This window comes from Felis catus, chromosome F1 (genome assembly GCF_018350175.1).
Source record: "Felis catus isolate Fca126 chromosome F1, F.catus_Fca126_mat1.0, whole genome shotgun sequence".
Classification (NCBI taxonomy): domain Eukaryota; kingdom Metazoa; phylum Chordata; class Mammalia; order Carnivora; family Felidae; genus Felis; species Felis catus.
Window position 1 is genome coordinate 41,592,381 of NC_058384.1, and position 21,115 is coordinate 41,613,495.

Here is a 21,115-nt window from a genome sequence, read left to right on the forward strand (position 1 = left end):
GTGCCCGGATGGCAGGAGGGCGCAGATGGGTGAGATGGGACGTTGCCTCTGGAGGTTGTGCCAGGGGTCAGGGCAGTGGGAACAAGAGCTCCCATCTGGAGAAGGAACCCAGATCGGGTGTTGTGTTTGGCCTCTGTGGAGCCACTTGTACCCAGGGCTTCTCAACCTGGGTGCTGGGACCCAGACAGCCTGAAACAGCCCTCCCTGGGGAGCCCTGCCAGCTTTGCCCTGGGATTCCACACTCCCCTTGGCCTCACGTTCCCTGGGCATTCTCACTTGTGCCGTGTGAGGCTGAGGGTTCTAGAGAGGGAAGGAACTGAGATGCCCAAGGTGGGGCTAGTTGGAGGAAAGTCTTCCAGAAATGGGACCTTGGGAAGGGGGTCGAAGGCTTCTGGCCACTGCCTCTGCTGGAGAGGCTGGAGAGGACACCGTCTCCGCGATCTCTGCTCGGGGCCTCAGTTTCCCCATGTAGTACAGAGAGCCCTGTGACAGTCCCCTAGCCCTTGGGAACGAGATAAAGTCACGAGGCAGAGCTGGAAGAGACCCTGGAGGAGGACAGCACTCTGAAACTTCTAGGCTCTTGGCAGCAGGGCATGGGCACGGGCATTTGCAGTGGGGGCGATGAGGCAGCTGCAACCAAACGTCTAGTCATTGATTCATCCATCCAATAAAACATTAAGATTGGTAATCATTTAATAAGTCTGAAAATACCACGTGCCTGGGAGAAGGGGAAGCAACAGGAACCGTCATGGCTCGTGGGAGCGGAGATCGAAGAAATCCCTTCGGAAAAAGCGAGACAGTATCTAGTAAAAGTGGACAATGGGCTTATCTGTGACCTGTAGTGACACCCCTGTAGTGACACCTTCACGCACGTACCCCCAGAGACACGCACGAAAACATTCACAGCAACCTTATTTGTAATAGCCCACGCCTGGTGAAAACGGCTGTCCCTCAATAGCGGAATGCATCGCTATTACATCATCACACAGCATCACGGGGCGCAGGGGTGCGCCTGTAATCAATCCAAAATACGGAAGGAAATGAACAAACTTCAGCTGCGTGGACGATCTCACAGACATAATGGCGAACGAAAGGAGGAAGGCTCGCGGAACGGGGAGATCCCGTCCGCGTTCAGTTCAAAGGCAGGAAACCCCAGGCTCTCTTTCTCGAGGGGCTTCCGTAGGTGGTGAGGCCGCAGAGGAAAACAGGGGCAGTCAGGACAGGGGCTGCCTCGAGGCAGAGGGCCGGGGAGGTATGTGATGGTGGAGTTTCAGGAGCACTACTGAGGTCTCACTTCCCGTCCTGGGTGGTGGGTACCCAGGTTTTCACTAGTTACTAATTCTTTACATTAAACAAATACATTTTATGCACCTTTAAAAATATTTTGTTTAATGTTTATTTATTTTTGAGAGAGAGAGAGAGGCAGAATGTGAGCAGGGGAGGGGCAGAGAGAGAGAGGGAGACACAGAATCCGAAGCAGGCTCCAGGCTCTGAGCTGCCAGCACAGAGCCCGATGCAGGGCTTGAACTCAGAGACTGTGAGATCACGACCTGAGCCAAAGTCAGACGCTTAACTGACTGAGCCACCCAGGCACCCCTTATGCACTCTTTAGCATGTATGATATATCCCGTAATTTATTAAATTTTTTTTTCAACGTTTATTTATTTTTAAGACAGAGAGAGACAGAGCATGAACAGGGGAGGGGCAGAGAGAGAGGGAGACACAGAATGGGAAACAGGCTCCAGGCTCTGAGCCATCAGCCCAGAGCCTGACGCGGGGCTCGAACTCACGGACCGCGAGATCGTGACTTGGCTGAAGTCGGACGCCTAACCGACTGCGCCACCCAGGCGCCCCTATCCCGTAATTTAAAAATAAATACAGGTGTCATTTATTTAGGGCCCTCAGCCATATGCATGCTCTCCCCCTAGCCGGGGCTGGCCACACAGGAGTGGGGCCGCCTTTCACGGCTGGCTGTCTTCTTTGGGGAGTGGCAGTGGAGGGTCTGGAGAGCCTCGGGGTCCAGCCCTGCCTGGGTGCCTGTGTCCTCTACCAGGTGACTCAGCGTCCTGCCAGGCAGGGGGCGGGCCCTGGAGACCCAATCCCCATCCCTGGCCTCTGACTCTGCAGCTATAAGTGAATGTGACTAACTCTGCAGGCCCCTGAGTCAGCCCTTCGGAGCCTGTCCAGGACTGGGGGAATGGTAGCTCTAGGAAGGAGGAGGGGGGTTGCCTGCCCCGGAGGGTTTTCAAAGACCCTTGTGTGAGGGGGTGGGCGAGGGGCAGGGATTGAGGGTGCCTGGCCCCCCTCTCCAGCGATGAAATGCCAGGTAACCCCCTCCCCCCATTAACTCCGGCCAAGTTTTCATTTTCTTTGCCTTTAGCAGGGCTGTGACCTTGGGATCAGTTGCATTGGCCCAGCTCCAGCTCGTTCAGATTTGAAGGTGGCCAGTAGGTACTTCCTTCCCGACACCTCTAACCCGTGTCACAAACCACTAGGCCAAGTCACAAATAATTCCCTCCAAACAGGAAGGAATCCACACATAATTCTCTTTGACTTTGGAGTGTACATCTGGACTCTTGGGTAGAAGGCATGCCTGGGGCCCTGGGAATGCTGATGAGGGCATTTCTACCTCATAAAGGCTGGAAGACTGGCTTGTCTTCTGAGCCCATCACATCTCATCTATATTCCTATCCCATCTGCCTGCCACCTGCTGTCCCTGGTCAGCCTGAGCAGAGGAACCTTGGTCTCTGCTTGGGTTGAGGGCCAAGTGTGTCCTAAGAGGGGAAGACAATATTTGAACGGCCATCAGCCCTCTTGGGTTAAGTCCACAGCAGATAGATCTGCAGAGGCTGGCCTTCTTTGGGGACCCTCTGGAGCCCAGTGGAGGCCAGGGTAGCCTCACCTCCTACAAGCTCAGGGCCCCCAAGCCTGAAAGAAACGAATCCAGCCAGAAGAGATAGGGGAGGGGAGCCCAGGGAGGGTCCCACCGGGCCACAAAGAGAGACTGAAGCTGTACCAACACACCATTAAACCCTGGTGATTTATTGAGCAGCCGCTGGGCAATTAGGAAAGGGAAGTAGGAGGGGAGACCTAACATTCCTGGGTGCAGGTTTCAAGTTGGGCTTCGCTGAGGGTGTAATTACTGTGGCCGCTCCTTTGAGAGTGACGTTGGGCTCCTCGGTGGTAGAGTTGGCCAAAATGGGGTCCTTTGGCAAGGAGGCTTGGGGGTAAGGGAGTTGGAGAAGTCCCCGTGTGTGGGGCTGGGGTCATTGAGCATTTTCATAAAGCAGCAGGTGTGTGCTGTCCCCGTGGCTTACACTGTGCTGGCCCCCAGGCCTTACCTGCCCGTGGCCCTGCCTCTACCTGCTTGTCCACTAGAGCTGAGCTCAGATGGCTTCACTGTGGCTCTCTGCGTGGGGTCCAAGGGAGGGAGACTGAGGCTTAGTCGGGGACTCAGAAGGGTGGGCGATCCGGCTCCCGGCCGGCTGGAGCCAAGGGGAGGGGCAGCCCTGCCCCACCGTGGGCAGGACAAGGGCTAAGCCGCAGCGAGCGCATCCTTGATGGCAGTGGTGAGAGGGAAGGGCAGACCCCGGCCACAGAAGGACCCCCGGAAGTCATCCAGATCCACAGCCCACACCATGGCGCCAGCCAGCTGCCTGCTCCTCAGGTACTGAACCTGGAAAGGAAGACCCAGAGCGGGCGGAGCTGGGTTCCCTGGGCTAGAGTGTGTATGGGGGGAACGTGCCGCCTAGGCCCCTCCCCAGGGAAGGAAAACGGCAGGTGCCTCAGACCTGACCGCCCCCCACCAGCTCAATAACCCAGCTCCACCCTCAGTGCAGGAGCCCTGACTCTGGCCGCTTGGAGAAGGGGTTCCCTCTCCCTCTTCATCCCGGGGCACGGCCTTGAGGACCTACCTTGTTTTTGACGCTCTCCTGGTCATCGTACCCCACCCACTGGTTGCCCTTGGTGGCATAGGGGACCTTCTGGGCAGAGAGTCTATGGACCGCGGCTCCCTTGAGGAAGTCACAGATCTGAGCAGAAAACGGGGCAGGGGTGGCATGGGGAGCTGTGTGAGACTTCGCAGGTCACCGAGGAGATGCCATTCTCCAAACCTCTTTCAGCCCCTTGCTTCATCCTGCTGACTACATCTGTCCCCAGCACTGCCACCCCCCCCCCCCCCCCGCTCAGATTGCAATCTTCATGCAAATTTATGTAAAGCAGATGCAAATGCCCTACGGTTCTGTGGGTGCTGTGGCCTGAGGGCATTAAAGGGACTCTGGTTTGCTTCTGGTATTTTTTTAAATATACTTTATTGTCAAATTGGCGACCACACAGTGAGTACAGTGTGCGCTTGGTTTGGGGGGTAGATTCCCGTGATTCATCGCTTACATGCAACACCCAGTGCTCGTCCCAACAACTGCCCTCCTCGATGCCCATCACCCACTTTCCCCTCTGCCCCGCCCTCCGATCCACCCTCAGTTTGTTCTCTGTATTTGAGTCTCTTATGGTTTGCCTCCCTGCCTCTCTGTTTGTAACTACTTTTTTTTCCCCCTTCCTTTCCCCCATGGGATGAGAACTGGTGGAGCCGCTCTGGAAAACAGTGCGGAGGTTCCTCAAAAAACTAAAAACAGAACTACCCTAAGACCCACTAATAGGTCTACGAGGAATTTACCCAAGGGATACAGGAGTGCTGATGCATAGGGGCACATGTACCCCAATGTTTATAGCAGCACTTTCAACAATAGTCAAATGATGGAAAGAGCCTGAATGTCCATCCACTGACGAATGGATAAAGAAGATGTGGTTTAGAGATACGATGGGATACTGCTTGGCGATGAGAAAGAATGAAATCCGGCCATTTGCAGCAACGTGGATGGAACCGGAGGGTGTTATGCCGAGTGAAATAAATCAGTCAGAGAAAGAGAGATATCGTATGTTTTCATGCAGATGTGGAACTTGCTTCTGGTATATCTTAAACGGGGATCTGGGAAATGATGGGTTGACACTAAGGACTGGCTCGAGGCTGTACAGAGGGGCAGAGGCTGGGGCAAAACAAAGAACCTGGCTTTTAGCCACCGCTCTCTTCCGGGCTGGGAGGAAAACTCCGACTCGGTGGCCAGAGGAGTATCTGGGAGGTTAGCGGTGCAGACCCGCTGTGCCTTCAGGAGACGTAGTACCAAGAGGCCTGACTCCCCCCTTCCTCCTCCTCAGGGTGCAGTGTTTGCTGGAACGTGTTTTTATTCCCAAAGGAGCGAATGGGGGGGGGGGTGAGGTGGGAAGCTCACCTTCCCCAGGGCCTCTGGGAGTGTGGGGATCTTACCTTCTCCCTCGTGCATACCTCATAGTAGGCCAGGATCCCTTCCTCCATGGTGAACTGGCCTGGTAATCCGGGCCCGGAGATTGGGACTCCCACACCCGTCTTGGAGGAGGCCAGAGTGAAACTCCTCCCGAAGGCGGGGATGCCCATCACCAGCTTATTGGCTGGGGCCCCCAGCCTCAACATGTAGCCCACGGCATAGTCCTGGCAGGGGAGAGGAGGGGAGGGCATGAGCAGTTAGGGGAACTGGCAGTGCAGGACAGGTGAGATCATACAATTGCCGGTGCCGCCCTGACGGGCCAAGCTCCAGGTCTGCCGTGCATCTGGGATTCCCTTCCTTCCGGGAACTGATAATACCAGTCTAAAATGCATTTTGTAGGGATGCCTGGGTGGCTCGGTCTGCTGGGCACCTGACTCTTGGTTTCGATTCAGTTCATGATCTCACGGTTCCCGGGAGGGAGCCCCCGGTCAGCACTGCGCTGACATCGCGGAGCCTGCTTGGGACTCTCTCTCCCTCTCTCTGCCTCTCCCCTGCTCATTCTCTCTCTCTCTCTCTCTCACACACACACACACACAATACATAAAAATTGAAAAATGCATTCTGTAGTTTCATTCTCTAAAAAATTGTCTTAGGTATAGGAAGGGATTATTACTATTTGGCAGCCAATAAGATGATCGGCTCAGATTACACAGCAAGCGAAAGGTTGTTCTAGACTAGACTCCTGCTTCTTCCGTTTCGGAGCCGTGGAGAACTCACAGACTTCGCGCCTTAGTTTCCTCATCTGCGGGGTGGGCCCCATAACGCCTCCCTTGCAGGAATTCCTGAGGTGCACAGGCTTGGTGTGTGAGCCCTGGCAGGTGACAGGTGTCTGTGGTCCCTTCCTGGCTGGCCACCCTCCTTCCAGGCACTCACGACATTGTTGAATCTGTCAGCACTTTTCTCCTCCGGGCCTCGGAACAGGGGGCTATGATGTCCTGTGGTCTGACGCCAGGCTCCGTGAAAGTCATAGCTCATAACGCTGATGAAGTCCAGGTGTCTGGGGAAGAGAGGTCAGAGGGCGAGGCAGGAAATTAGAAAGGCACCCATCAGCCCAGCGCGTCGTGAACAAGGGGAGGCAGGAGAGAGGCCGTTAACCCAAAGCCCCGTAGGGAACCTGTGATCCACTGTCCAGGCCGCGCGACCACTTCCCCTGTGCCGTGCCCCCGGGGGGTGGGCTCAGAGCCCCACAAGTGCATTTAAGGCAAGAATGGAACTCTTCTGTCATGCCCCCAGCACACATTTGGGAACTGGCTCTATCCTGCCTCCTGCCCTCCACGTCTGCCACGTTCATCTTAGCGAGAGCAGATTAAAAGCGGCATCGAGGGGTGCCTGGGTGGCTCAGTCGGTTAAGCATCCGACTTCAGCTCAGGTCACGATCTCGCGGTCCGTGAGTTCGAGCCCCGCGTCGGGCTCTGGGCTGATGGCTCGGAGCCTGGAGCCTGCTTCCAATTCTGTGTCTCCCTCTCTCTCTGCCCCTCCCCCGTTCATGCTCTGTCTCTCTCTGTCTCAAAAATAAATAAAACGTTAAAAAAAATTTTTTTTAAAGCGGCATCGACAGACAGCTTGGTGGGGACAGAGCTGGACCAAAGGACGCACTGGGGTGGGGAGGGAGGGTTACACGCACGTGGGTGAGAGGGACCACAGGTAGGTTGTGTGACTATGAGCCTCAGGTGTTCGGGGCAAATGGTTGAGAACCGCCTAGTTCCTACCTCCTAAACGATCAACGTAAACACCGCATCTACACCTCCCCAAATTCTACAGATTCTAAAAAGTCACAGTAAAGAACCTTCGTTCTTTATTCCCAGGTTTCTTAAGCTCCATGTCTTTGTTCCACTGCGACATCAGCCCCGCTGGGCAGTGAGCTGCTCATTCTCACATGCATCAGGGGGCAGGGGGAGGAGGAGGGATGCACAGAGCGGGGGTCGCCCGTGTGTGTGCAAGCACACGGAGGCGGTGCAGAAAGGCACAGTTTTCTTGCCGCAGTCCGGCATCTCCAGTGACCAGCACTCTGGAGAAAAGCCTGGTGTGGAGGAAACGTCCCTCAGTGGCTGGCCGGTTGGCACATCATTTCCTACTTCCTTTTCCACAAATACCTTCATAGAAACTCTCCCAACTGGTTAGCACAATCCCCCCAGGGACTACTATGCCCCCATTTGACAGATGGGAAGACCGAGGCGCAGAGAGGGGAAGTGACTTGCTCAAGAGCACACATCAAATGTGTGGAAGAACGGGGACTAGAAATCCAGTCTTCCGACTTTACGAGGAGCGCTGGGGCGGGGCGGGGGACTCACGGGGATATCTGGGCGATGTCATAGCCGTTGTCGATGGCAACCTTCCCTGCAGACACGGCTGCGCTGAGCAGGAGCTGTTCTGCTCCCCTCTGGGCTTCCCTTGCAAACTCAGCCTTCATTTCCTGGTTGGGAGAGATGCAGGGGAGTGAAAGGGGCCCCGGCTGTGTGAGAGGGAGCCTGATGAGAGAGACAGAGGTCCCTGAGCATGTCACTGGCTTTCCCCATCTGCTGGGCTCCCCAACCTGACAGAGCTTTGGTGGAAATGATAAAGCAACCAATTCACCTTGGGCTCCCCCATCCTTCTCCTAAAAAAACCTGTTTGGACCAATCACATCCCCACACCCCACGCATACCCATCGACACTCAGTCGCTCCCTGTCCTAGCGGGACCATGAGGACAGACGGTGATCCTAGTTGGCCCACAGGTCAGGTTGGAAGAAATTTGCTTTGTGGTCTGTTTTGTTCAAGCCAGTACATGAGATGACAAGATTGAAGTGGTCTTTAAATGTACATTTAGCGGTCTTTAAAATTAAAATTATATCGGTACTGTGGACAATTTATTTAAAAAATTTTTTTTGGTTAATGTTTATTCACTTTTTGAGAGACAGAGACAGAGTGTGAGCAGGGCACGGGGCAGAGAGAGAGGGAGACACAGAATCGGAAGCAGGCTCCGGGCTCTGAGCTGTCAGCACGGAGCCCGACACGGGGCTTGAACCCATGAACTGTGAGATCATGACCTGAGCCGAAGTCGGACACTTAACCGACTGCGACACCCAGGCACCCCTTGTGGACAATTTATTTAGGTGATCACTCTGTCCCTGGGGTAGTGGAGATGCTTGGGCTATTGTCAGATGTGGCCAAGTGTCCCCAGTGCGGGGCATGCTGGGTAGCGGGCATCATCAGTTTGGGACCAAACAATGGATGATGATGCCACCCCACTAAGTGGGTGCCTGGCCTCCTGCCTCGGAGGACCCCAGCCCACCTCCCATCGTGTTAATAAGACATCTTCCTTGCTGTGTAAGATCTTGGGGCACAGGTCAGTTCGTCTTTCCCATCCCAGGACCCCGTGGCCAGGAGGTGTCAGGCCCTCTCTGCCCGCCCTCAGGAGGCCAGCAGCTAAAGACCACTCCCGCCCACCCCCCCCCCCCCGCCCCTCTCCCCGACCCCACCAGCACCTTGACCAGGGTGGTGAAGTAGGGCTTGTCTCTCCGCCCAGGGTGGAGCCAGGCCAGGTCCAGCCCATCAAAGCCATGGGTTCGCAGAAATGGCGGCACCGACTTGATGAAAGTCCGACGACTCTGGGTCGTGGAGGCTATTTTGGAAAATCTAGGACCCAAATCACCCCAGTAGAGGGCTCAGTACCGACGTGCTGGGAGCCTTGGCCGTCGGGAGGGATTTCTGAGGCACGTGCAGCCGCGGGCCTGGGCCCCACAAGCTCTAGAAGGGCATGGCTGGGACGGCACCCCGCTCCAGGCATCTCAGAGACCGCTTCTGTAGTGTCATTTTTGAAAAAATTGTCATACGAGCCAAGCCACTTTGGAAAGGTCATAACCCGCACCTCAGTTTCCTCCTCCGTGAAGTGGGGATCCTGACCCTCTTTCACAGCGCTGCCGCGGGGATTTCCTGTGACCGTGGCTGGATGGGTTGCCCGACACGTAGCGATCACTCTTTACGTGGCAGCCGGTAGGGCCACGTCCCCCCTCCTTTTTAAGCCCTGCTCCAACCCTACCCACCCCAGGGAGTCCTCCCAGGCTGTCAGCACTCCGTGTGACCCTCTGCGGGGCCCTCTCCCTCTCTGAGCTCTGGTTTCTTGGCTATACGTGGGGTGGGCGCCTGACAATCATTTTAGGCCTAACCGGTCTGGAGCCCCCGTGACCCCGTAGAGTGGGTGGGGAGACCTACGCCTCCTCACCCCCATTCCATCAGCCTTTGGGGGATGGGTCTTACCTTTGAGAACCAAAGCTCCATCCGCCCACAGACAGAAGGGTCTTCAGGTTGGGATTCCTGTGGGGAGCAGGGAGGCGGAGGGGGGGGCCGGCGTGGAGTGAGGCTGTCGCGACACCGGCTGGCCCCTGTTTGGGAGGCTGTCACAGGCTTCTAGCTTAGGTGGGATGCCTTTCCGACCCTGAGAATCAGGCTTCTAAGAGGCATAGACCTTGCAGCAGTCACTCTGAGGTGCACTGCCCATTTTTGTTCCCCCGAGTGGGGAAGCCGGGATATGGCAAAATAGAGTCATGAGTATTTTCCGTGCTTCCTGGAGAAGCACCCCCAGTGGGGGAGAGGGCTCCCCTCAGCCCGCCTTCCAGAGCCTGCCTCTGTCGTCGCCAGATATGGCCCAACACGTGCCCTCATCGCCTGCTCCCTTGGAAGCCCAGGCCCTCCTACTCCCCACCCTGGGCCCCGGGGGGCCCTCATCCATCCTCCCGAGCAGAGGCACCCTGCCCTGGGACCAGCCAGCCCCGCCCTGCATCTCCCTCCTTTCCTGGTAGCCTGTGGCCCGACCTGTCCTTGAGCGTGTTCAGCGTGTCGTAGAGAGTGACATCATTCCACTCCCAGGTGTCGATCTGATCGTTGCTGATGTTGGCAAAGCTGTAGATGACGTGGGTGCAGAGGAAGGGGTCGATGGCATCTGGGAAGCAGCTCCCATCACCCTCCCGGTACTGGGACCAGCTGGTGTAGTAGCAGACCAGTTTGTACGCAGAACCTGAAGACGGAGCCCGGGGTGGCGCCCGAGCCAGGACTGAGCCAGGGGGCCTCTGGCTGAGCCCCGCGCCGAGCACCGATGGGGCACTGGGCGCTGGGGCCGAGATGTGAGCAAACTTAGAATTCTAAATGCAAGGGGCTGGCTCGGTTCCCTCTGCCTCTGATGAAAATGAGGCCGATTCTGAAAATGCTTTGAACAGATTAAATGCCGTGGATGAATATCCTGTAGACTTAGGACACGGCGCTGCGTGCACTGAGGGTAGGGGCTGGTGAATAAAGGTAAAATAGGGCTCGGTGCAAGTAAAGAAGGCTTCCTGGAGGCAGTGGCTTGGAAGGAGAGGAGGGACCCAGCCCAAGACGGCAGGTTCAGAAGACCCTGGCCCTCAGGGTGGAGCCTCGCAGATCCTGCAGCGTCGTTGATCGGGGCCGCTCTGGCCCGTTTCTTCTCTGCCTTCCTGTGGGAGTGTCCCTAACTTGTCACCCACCCAGAATGGAGGTCCCCAGGCCCCCTCAGCCTGTCCCCCAAACTGGGGCACAATCGCAACGGGCCAGGAAGTTCTTCTCCTCGTTCTAAGTCCTCCTGCTGCAGAGTAGGCCTTTTCTGCCCTCTTGGTTATGGAGGAAGAACCGTGGGCGCCACTCCCCCGTGCTGCTTACCGGGCCCATGGGTGGTGCTCACCAGGCCGTGAGTCCAGGCCTTCATCGGACCCGAGCCTTTGAAGGGTTTTTATTTTGAAAATTTTCCAATACACAGAAAAATACAGAAGAAGAGTGTAATAAACATCCATATGCTTATCACCTTGGTTTAACAAATGCTAATATTCCCGAGCCATTTGAATCACAGAAGGCACTGGGAAGGGCTCCCCTCTGCCAAGACTTCGTCCACATCACCCTCATCAGACCCCTGTCTCCCGTGACTTGAAAGAGGGGTTACTTACAGCTCTGGAGCAGCACCAGGACCGCAAAGCCTGAAGGGAAATCCAGAGTCAGACCCCCTGTGAGTACATCCTGCCCTTCCTTTCTGCTCACCCCCCCCCCCTTCCAGGCAATCTAGGGGTTAGCACCACTTGCCCTGGTGCCTCCTCCTCCTCTTCTTCCTCCTCCCCCTCCTCCTTCCCTCCCCCCCCCCCCCCCAGCAGGTAGGAGGCCAGCCTCTCTGTGCAGTGGCTCTGTGGGCGATCTCTGGCTCTCAGCCTGAAAACGCACAAGCAGAACGACCTTGACCAGCCCAGAGACCTGTCTGAGCCGCCCTCAGAACCATCCTGGCTGCAGCAGAGAGGGGCACGGTGTGGCCAATTCCGGTGCCCTCAGCTCCTGGTGTCCGGCTGCTTAGATAGGGCTTCTTCCGCACACCTCGCACTTCCTTTTTATACCTGTCCCACTCCACTCCCACGAGCTCCAAAACGTCCCATTTATGGGAAGTGACTCGTGTGGAGGAAGAGGAACTACTGTGGCTGGGACTCGCAGGGGAGGAGCGCTGTGGGCTGCCAGAGGAAGGTTGAGAAACCCTGGAGAGTTTTGAAACCTCGGGCCAGGTCTTCAGGAGGCATGCGCCACCCACTGGGTGATGGTCTGGTGACTCCTGGGTGAGTGACCCAGCCTTATTCCCAGACAGCTGCCTCCCTTGCCTTCCGCCCACCCCACCCCACCCCCACGTTTCTGCCTGCAAGTCTCCCAGCTTTCCCGGCAGCCTCTGCCCCTTTGCATCGCCAGCCCTCCGTCCAGGCCCCTGGCCGGGTGGAAACTGGGCACAGTGAGTTCTGTAACCCGCAGCGCCCTAAACAAGGCTGTAATTTCTTTTCTCCCCAGGCCAGCAGCATCCTGCCTGACCTGCCCCCCACGCAGGCTTTCTGTCTCCAAGCCTGTTTCCCACAGCCTGGCCTGTGAGTCAGGTGAGGCTCAGACAGCCTTTTAGCGATTGATGGGCTAATTTTTTTTTTTTTAACTTTTATTTTAGAACAGAGAGAGAGAGCGCGCACGCGCTCCCGAGCAGGGGAGAGGGGCAGAGGGAGAGGCAGAGGAGAATCGCAGCAGGGAGCCCAACAACATGCTGATTATTTTCTAATGGAAAGCTGCAGAGGAGTGGGAAATTCCCTGGACTCCTCTCAGGCCTGCTGGTGTTTTGCTTTCCTTTTTTGAAATTCCAGTTATAGGATTTGTTGCCAACCTGGGGCTGCAGTGAATTGCCACAGAGTTAATTCCCGCAGTTCTGGATTTCCCCCCAGGAGCAGATCATTCCAGATGATCGATAACCTCCATAATCTCTCTCAGTGATGCTCCTGAAACCCACACCTAATGATGTCACGCCCCCCCCCCCCCCCCCGGCCAAGTCCTCCTGTGACTCCTTATTACTCTCAGGGTAAGAACAAAAAACTTCCTTTAAAAATGTTTTTTAATGTTTATTTATTTTCAGAAAGAGACAGAGCACAAGCAGGGGCAGAGAGACAGAGACACAGAATCCAAAGCAGGCTCCAGACTCCGAGCTGTCAGCACAGAGCCTGACGCGGGGCTTGAACTCACGAACCATGAGATCATGACCTGAGCCGAAGTCCGATGCTTAACTGACTGAATCACCCACGCGCCCCCAGAACAAAACTTCCTAAGGAGGCTCTGCATGGTTTGCCCCCTTTGTGGGAATACTTTTTTTGGCCAAAGATCCAGGGCAAGCCCATTCTTTGCAGGCTGTAAATTAATTAATAGGCAGTGAGTGAAATGTCCCAAATTCCAAGAGCCGGAGCAGCTCAGAGGGCTTCTTAACAAAGCCCTATTATTTTTACCACAAAATTAGGTAATAATCTGACGTTAGCCACCCTGGTTTCACAGTCTTCTCTTGGTGAGTGAGGTCTCTCCTTCTTTCCCCCCTTCCTCTCCTCTGTGAAACTGGGACAAGTCCTCTTTATTGTATGAAGAGTGGACAAAAAGGAGCTTGTCCAGGGTCACTCTGTGCATTCTAAAAGGGTCACTGCTTTTCCTTTTAAGGCGACTGCCTCCTTTTGGACCCTGGATGGCAGACAGTGGTAACGCCAGTCAGTGATAGCTTTTCCTCCTTCATTTGAGCACTGAGAAGCGAACTTCTTCTAAACTTTAGCAGAACTGTTACAAAGTAGCATGCAAGAAAAAGTTTCATTACAGCGGGCAGGAGGTTAAGAAGACCCTTCCCATTTTCACTCTTCCTTTGTTAAAAGTTATCTCATAGGCTCAGATCTGCCCAAGCCTTGTGGTCCTCTGCCCCTCTCCAGACCAGTTTATTAATTCTACACGTTCTGCATGAAAGTGGCAGTGTCACAACAAATGGCAAAGATACTCCTGGGCCTGCCTCATCAGTGTGGCTGAGTGTTCCCTAGCTCAGCGCCTCCCAGCCTCCTTTCAGCTCCTGCCCCCTGCATCCCCACCTCCACCCGTCTTTCATATCATTATATTTGCTCTACTGTCTCCCACCACAGGGCTTTTGCACATGCCATCCACTAGCCTGTCAATAACTGAAGGACCTGAGGTTTTATGCTGCTTGCCAGCTAATGAGATAGACGGCCACAGTTTCATGGATTCTGGCAGAAGACATGAGAATCCTAGGTCAGAAACAAAGGACTTATTATTCATCGCGGGGCAAGAAGCATGGATTTCATGTTTGTGTCCTTTCCTGTGATGAGAAAACAGCTATTTTGAATTGCAGCCTCAGCATTTTATAGTATGACAACTCTGCTCACCCTCAGAATCTGAACATTTAGATAAGGACCCGAACTTGGGATTCCTGCTACAAGTCCCTGCTTTTCTTTTCTTTTCCTTAAAAAAATTTTTTTTAATGTTTATTTATTTTTCACAGAGAGAGAGAGAGAGAGACAGAGCATGAGCGGGGGAGGGGCAGAGAGAGAGGGAGACACAGAATCGGAAGCAGGCTCCAGGCTCTGAGCTGTCAGCCCAGAGCCCGACACGAGGCTCGAACTCACAGACCGTGAGACCATGACCTGAGCTGAAGTCGGTCGCTCAACCGACTGAGCCACCCAGGCGCCCCTTTGCTTTTCTTGGTACACCTTTTAAAATAATCACTTAGAGCTGAGCTGGTGAAAAGTTACTGACCTCTGCCCCAAGCAGCTTATAAGTAATAGGTGCTTTTTCTTTGTCTCTTGCCCACTCGTGACCTGGGACAGAGGACCGTCCTTCTCCTCTCTAATTACCATTTATCCTAATTTCTGAGACTTGTAAGTGAGAAATCTTGTGCCTCTACTACTCTCGTGTGACTGCACTGAAACTGTGTGGAGGTTTCCCAAAAAAACAAAAACAGAACGACCCTACCAGCAATATAGCACTGCCAGGAATTTACCCAAGGGATACAGGGGTGCTGATGCATAGGGGCACATGTGCCCCAATGTTTATAGTGGCGCTTTCAACAATAGCCAAATTATGGAAAGAGCCCAAATGTCCATCAACTGACGAATGGATAAAGAAGATGTGGTTTATAGACACAGTGGAATACTCCTTGGCGATGAGAAAGAATGAAATCTGGCCATTTGCGGCAACGTGGATGGAACTGGAAGGTATTACGCTAAGTGAAATAAGTCAGTCAGAGAAGGACAGATACCATATGTTTTCACTCATATGTGGACCTTGAGAAACTTAACAGAAGACCATGGGGGAAGGGAAGGGAAAAAATAGTTACAAACAGAGAATGAGGGAGGCAAACCAGAAGAGACTCTTAAATACAGAGAACAAACTGAGGGTTGATAGGGTTTGGGGGGGGAGGACAAAGTGGGTGATGGGCACGGAGGAGGGCACCTGCTGGGATGGGCACTGGGGTGTTGTATGGAAGTGATGAATCACAGGAATCTTCCCTAAAAACCAAGAGTGCACTTTACACGCTGTATGTTAGCCATTTTGACAATAAGTTCTATTTTAAAAAATAAAAAATAAATATTTACTGAGTTAAAAAAAAGGGGAGCTCCAGGGCATTCACTTCCTCAAAGTGGGAGCTTTGATGCTGAGAGAGGTACCTAATGACCGCGTGTGGATGGCTTGTGCCTCTCCATTCAGCATGTCATAATCTGCATATCCTTTTCATTTTTTATTTTATTTTTTAAAATTAATTTATTTTTGTGTGTGTGAGAGAGAGAGTGCCTGCGCATGCACACGTGTGAGCTGGGGCGGGGCAGAGACAGAGGGAGAGAATCCCAAGCAGGCTCTATGCTCAGTGCAGAGCCCAACGCGGGGCTGATCTGGAGCCATGAGATCATGACCTGAGATGAAATCAAGAGTCGGACGCTTAACTGAGACACCCAGATGCCCCAATCTGCATACTCTTAATATAACACACCAGCTGTGGGGCCCCCAACACACTTCCCTTGGCCCCAGGTTCCAGGGGTGATGTTGGGACAGCCCAGGTGGATCCTGTGTGTGCAATATCTTGCGTCACGGCGGAGGAACCAAGCTTGAGGAACCCAAATATTTTACAGTGAGCAGTAAGCCTGACTCTCCTTGGACCTTGGGGGAGACAGTATCTTTATTATACTGGACAGTAAACAAAGCTGCCTTTTGCTCCAGGGGAAAACACTGTTTCTATCTTCCAAGGCTGTTTGCTATACAAACATAATCTAAAAGGTAGCCTGGAACAAAGACGGCCTGTTCTTCTGTTCAGAGGCTGTGCAAAGGTGCTGTGGGGACTTGTCTCCCCACACTGCCGTTCTGTGGCCAGTTTACTCCTACTCGTCCTTCACACTGAGGCTCAGCAAGCACCTTCAGAAAAGGCAGACGCCCTGGGGAGGGATACCGCCCGACGGGAGCTGTCAGAGTACTTTGTATCCCTTTTCCCAGTACCTGACTCCTTGCAAGTTTACATCTTGCGTGTGGATGTGGATGCCTTATTAAGGTCTGCCTCCCTCACTAGGCAACAGGTACAGTAGAGGCAAGGACTGGGCCAGTTATTTTTAAATTTTATTTTTTTCAAGTTCAAGTTCGATGGACATACAGTGTTATGTTAACAACTCTATACATTACTTAGCGCTCATCACAGTAAATGTATTCTTCATCCTCCTTACCTGTTTCGCTCATCCCCCTGGCCCACTTCTCTCCGGTAACCGTCAGTTTGTTCTCTATATTTAAGAGTCTGTTCTTTGTTTCTCTCTTTTTTTCTTTGTTTGCTTGTTTGTTTTGTAAATTCCACCTATGAGTGAAGTCGTATGGTGTTTGTCTTTCTCTGACTTATTTCGTTTAGCATTATACCCTCTAGATAGATCCATGTTGTTGCAAATGGCAAGATTTCTTTCTTCTTTATGGCTGAGTAATATTCCATTGTATATGTAAGTATAAACTTCATCCATTCATCTTTGAATGGACACTTGGGTTGCTTCCATATCTTGACTATTGTAAATAGTGCCGCAATAAACATAGGGGTACATGTATCTTTTCAAATGAGTGATTTTGTTTTCCTTCAGTAAATACACATTCCTAGGAATTATTAGGTCATATGGCAATCCTGTTTTGAATTTTTTGAGGAACCTCCATACTGTTCTCCACCGTGGCTGTACCGGTTTGCATTCCTGCCAACAGTGCGGTCCTTTTTCTCTACATCCTCGCCAACACTTGTTGTTTCTTGTGTTTTTGACTTTAACCCACTCTGAGAGGGGTGAGGTGACATCTCACTGCGGTTCTGATTTGCATTTCTGTGATGATGAGTGATGTTGAACATGTTTTCATGTCTGTGTTCGCCTTCTGGCTGTCTTCTTTGGAGAAATGTCTGTTTATGTCTTCTGCTCATTATTAAGTGGGTTATTTGGGTTGTTTTTTGTTTTTGGTGTTGAATTGTAGAAGTTCTCTATATATTTGAGTATTAGCCAAGATTGGGTCTATTTTATTCACCGTTGTATCTGTCCCCAGTGCTTGGGGACACATAGTAGATGCTTAGTGAAGAACTCACCACATGACTGGATAAATGAATGAATGAGTGATCGCAAGATGGTACATAACTCCAAACTCTTCTATTTTGAGTTTGGAACCTGCTGTTTGTGAAATTTCATCTCACGCAATCGTTCTTGTCACTCTGACTAAGACTCTATGCTACACTGGTTATCCATTTACTCATTCAACCAAGGCTTATTGAGCACTTCAGTTGCACCGTCGGAGGTGGCAGAGACAGAAAGATGAGTAAAAACAAAGTCAGTCCCCATCCTCTTGAAGTATACAGTCTGGCCAAGAAGACGGACATGACACACAGAGTCACATCAATAAGTAATCTATTACAATTGGGAGAAGTTTACCAAAACAATTCTGAAGGTCGGGAGACTTTATACTGGGGCGGCGGTGGTGGTCTGGGTGGTCAGGGAAAGCTTCCGGAGGAAGTGATGTGTAAACTGAGGTAGGAGGGAAGGCTAGGTGCCGGCCTGCCTAAGAGCACGTGAGGCAGAAGAAGCAGAAAGAGCCTGCGTAGGAAGAGGCCGCCATGTTCCAGGAACTACAAGAAGAACTCAAGAGCGTTTGAGGCAGGGAAGGGAGTGAGGGAGGCACAGGCGAGGCTGGGTCAGGAGCCCGAATGTGGACAGAACTACCTCTCTGAGGACAAGCTCCTGGACCCCTAGGGTGGCCTCTTGTGTGCAGCCGTTTTGAGGATCCTTTCCTTTTGCGTAGGGTGTCAGAGCAAACAGATGCGGTGTGAACTTCCCACCAAACATTTGAAGGGAAGGGTGTTTGGCAGACAAATTTTTCCTCCAGATAGGAACTTCGGCCAGGTGGGAGTTCACATTCATTTCCAAAACCTCAGCTCCAGCTCTGTGTTGCTGTTGGCACACAGCACCCGCGACCGAAGACTCAGAAACATTTAGACAAGAAAACAATTACTTGGGAAAATGGAAAAGGAGTCAGACTTCAGAAAGAGAGACTGGCCTGTCAAATACAAAACGCAAGTATTTAAAGGGAAAAACAGATAACCAAGGCTACCATATTCATGGTGGAAATCAGCTGACTCTTACACGTTCATCATGTTTACAACATTCCTTCACTTAGCCTCATCAAAATCAGGGATGAAATTGTTTTGGTCAGAGCGTCCATACTTTTGAGAACGAGTCAAAGCTAATTATTTTGGAGCCCTGAACCAGTCAGGATAAGTTGTTTTTGGTTTACCTTCCCGATGAACAACGTCCTCACCCCACCAACTGCACCCCCAGTGGTACTCAGTCATGAATGGAGCAGGGTCGGTCTTTGCTTCTACAGTTTTTCTTTCCTCGTGGGCAAGTTCTTGCTGTTGAGAAAATTTAAATTCGATTAACTCAATGTCTTCAAATTCATATTTTATTTTACTTGATGAAAATTTACTTCCATAGGTATACCAAGCGCCATTAATGCATAAACGCTTTCTTTCTTTCTTTCTTTTTTTTTTTTTCAACGTTTTATTTTATTTTTGGGACAGAGAGAGACAGAGCATGAACGGGGGAGGGGCAGAGAGAGAGGGAGACACAGAATCGGAAACAGGCTCCAGGCTCTGAGCCATCAGCCCAGAGCCTGACGCGGGGCTCGAACTCCCGGACCGCGAGATCGTGACCTGGCTGAAGTCGGACGCTTAACCGACTGCGCCACCCAGGCGCCCCAAACGCTTTCTTTTTGAATGGCTAACAAAACTTGAGCTGTGTGATACTGATGCTTTATGGTGAACTTCTGTTTGGAGGCTTTGTAAAGCTCCTCGAGTTATAAATTACTCTTATGTGTCAGAAGGATCTTTACCATCTTTATTAGCATGATTTTCTCTAAAATTCCCCTCTGTGTTAATATTTCTGGACTGCCAGGAAGTGAATATTTTTACTACCCGTTAGGCTGGAATTTCTTGAGTCATAAGGGCTGGCCCAGAGAACTTTTCCTGGGAGGACTTTATAGGTGTCATTCCCCCATGTAAATCGTAGTCTTTGTTCCTTATGGGTTTATCACACCTAATTAAGTGGGATTTTTGGCATGGTCAATATCCAAGAAAAAGGACAGATTCTTATTGAACCTATGTAAATAACCTACATGGTCGTAAGTATCAATTCCCTCTAGAATTCCCTGATGTCGGTTAATGTATTAACCATAATGAAGCCAATTCATTTAGTCCTAGGTAACTAATATTTGTTTTTGCTGCTCTTGGGTTAGGTAGACTACATCTGCAAAGTTTTATGCTTTTAAATTGTTTGCATATGCGACCACTCAGCTCTGCTGTTGTAGTGATAACAACCCAATGAGCACGACTGTGCGGTTCTTTGTTGACATTTTTCTATTATTTCTTCCCGAAGACTCGTTCCTGATCTTGAGCTCGTAACAGCGGCCTTTATTAGATGCAGGGAAAAAGGAAGTATCATCTGTAATTATAAGATTAATTATCATCTGTACACATGAGATTAAATGGTTCTAGTTAATCAACGAGAACGGAGGAACTTGGGAGTCTTTTATTAAGGTATAATATGCAATCAGTTTGTGAGACCGAGGGCATTAGCAAATCCCTAGGGCCTTTATTTTACGCCATAAAGTAAGAATGTTACCAATTGACGAGGATAATTAAACCTAGGGACAAAATTTAAAGTAAATGAATGTGTTGACAATTATCGTGTCAGTCTCTGTACACGAGTATCAGAATGTTCCTTTTCAAAGTGAAATGTGAACCCGATCGTTTTCACTAGAATCATGGAAATGTTTAAATCAATGCATTTTACTTATAAATACTTAATAAAACTGAATGTTTCTTTTTGATGAGCAGGAATAAATAGGACGACTCTGACAATTGTGTCGGGCTAATCAACCATGTGGAGAATGGCAAACAGAACTCTTTACTTTTTTTTTTTTTAATTTTTTTTTTTTTCAACGTTTATTTATTTTTGGGACAGAGAGAGACAGAGCATGAACGGGGGAGGGGCAGAGAGAGAGGGAGACACAGAATCGGAAACAGGCTCCAGGCTCTGAGCCATCAGCCCAGAGCCCGACGCGGGGCTTGAACCCACGGACCGCGAGATCGCGACCTGGCTGAAGTCGGACGCTTAACCGACTGCGCCACCCAGGCGCCCCAAGAACTCTTTACTTTTCACACATCCCATTTCATAAAGTGAAAAAATAAGTCCATGCGTTAACGATGGCCGTCTCAAAAACCTATCAATGGTTTGGTGTGAAAGATGTCTTCACAGTTTTACTCTTCTGCACGAGGGGCCCGAATTTGGGCAAGGTCAAAATTGAAAGAGTTATGAACTTAAGTACGAGATATGAACTTAATTATTGGATGGCAGAAACTAGTTATGAGCAATGTTTTAACAATATACTTTTAATTTTTTTTAAGTTGCCTTATTCCGACAGAGAGACAGAGAGAGTGAGCGGGGGGAGGGGCAGAGAGAGAAAGAGAGAGAGAACCCCAGGCAGGCTCTGTGCTCTCAGCACAGAGCATGACGTGGGGCTCAAACTCACGAACTGTGAGATCATGACCTGAGCCCAAACCAAGAGTCGGAGGCTTAACCGAATGAGCCACCCAGGTGCCCCAGCAACATTTTTTTTAAAAAAACACACAGAAATAGGTAGTAATTATTTAGGAAAATTAATGTTTTCCAAAAGAAGGACTTTATGTTAAAATGTAAAAAAAATATGCCAAAAGAACAAAGAATTAACAGAATCTGTTTATAAAAAGGGACTTGCATTGTTTGGGAGTAGGTTATATTAGTTAGAAAAACGGGCAGCAGATCTCAATGCTGGGTGTGTTCTTTGCATAGATCATTAGTGTAACAATTTATAGTAAAGAATACAATACTCATGAGTAATTTAATTAACATCAAGCCAA

The 21,115-nt window shown here is 51.3% G+C and overlaps 1 protein-coding gene across 3 annotated transcripts; it reads right to left on the reverse strand.

Annotated features, from left to right (window-relative positions):
- Positions 1-3,021: 3,021 nt before the first annotated feature.
- On the reverse strand, positions 3,022-11,829 carry CHI3L1 (chitinase 3 like 1). Of its 3 annotated transcripts, none has more exons than XM_019822015.3 (10): positions 11,557-11,829; positions 11,289-11,318; positions 10,150-10,351; positions 9,595-9,651; positions 8,823-8,973; positions 7,649-7,770; positions 6,231-6,354; positions 5,339-5,521; positions 3,915-4,031; positions 3,022-3,676 (listed from the first exon to the last, which is right to left on the reverse strand). In XM_019822015.3, the coding sequence occupies exons 1-10, from the start codon at positions 11,609-11,611 to the stop codon at positions 3,536-3,538; spliced, it is 1,182 nt and encodes a 393-aa protein (XP_019677574.3). In that variant the 5' UTR covers positions 11,612-11,829; the 3' UTR covers positions 3,022-3,535. The 3 variants fall into 3 exon arrangements, with proteins under 3 accessions (XP_019677574.3, XP_003999432.3, XP_019677573.3); XM_003999383.6 differs by having other exon boundaries at positions 11,587-11,826; XM_019822014.3 differs by having other exon boundaries at positions 11,569-11,733.
- Positions 11,830-21,115: the final 9,286 nt, after the last annotated feature.

What these genes read in the sequence shown, in the direction of transcription:
- CHI3L1 (XM_019822015.3), bottom strand. Translation starts at nt 11,611, where the DNA reads ATGGTTCTGAGGGCGGCTCAGACAGGTCTCTGGGCTGGTCAAGGTCGT. An exon ending in TGGAGCTTTGGTTCTCAAAG is followed by an intron (nt 8,974 to 9,594) that starts GTAAGACCCATC and finishes TTTGGGTCCTAG; the next exon opens with ATTTTCCAAAATAGCCTCCA. An exon ending in ACTTCACCACCCTGGTCAAG is followed by an intron (nt 7,771 to 8,822) that starts GTGCTGGTGGGG and finishes TCTCCCAACCAG; the next exon opens with GAAATGAAGGCTGAGTTTGC.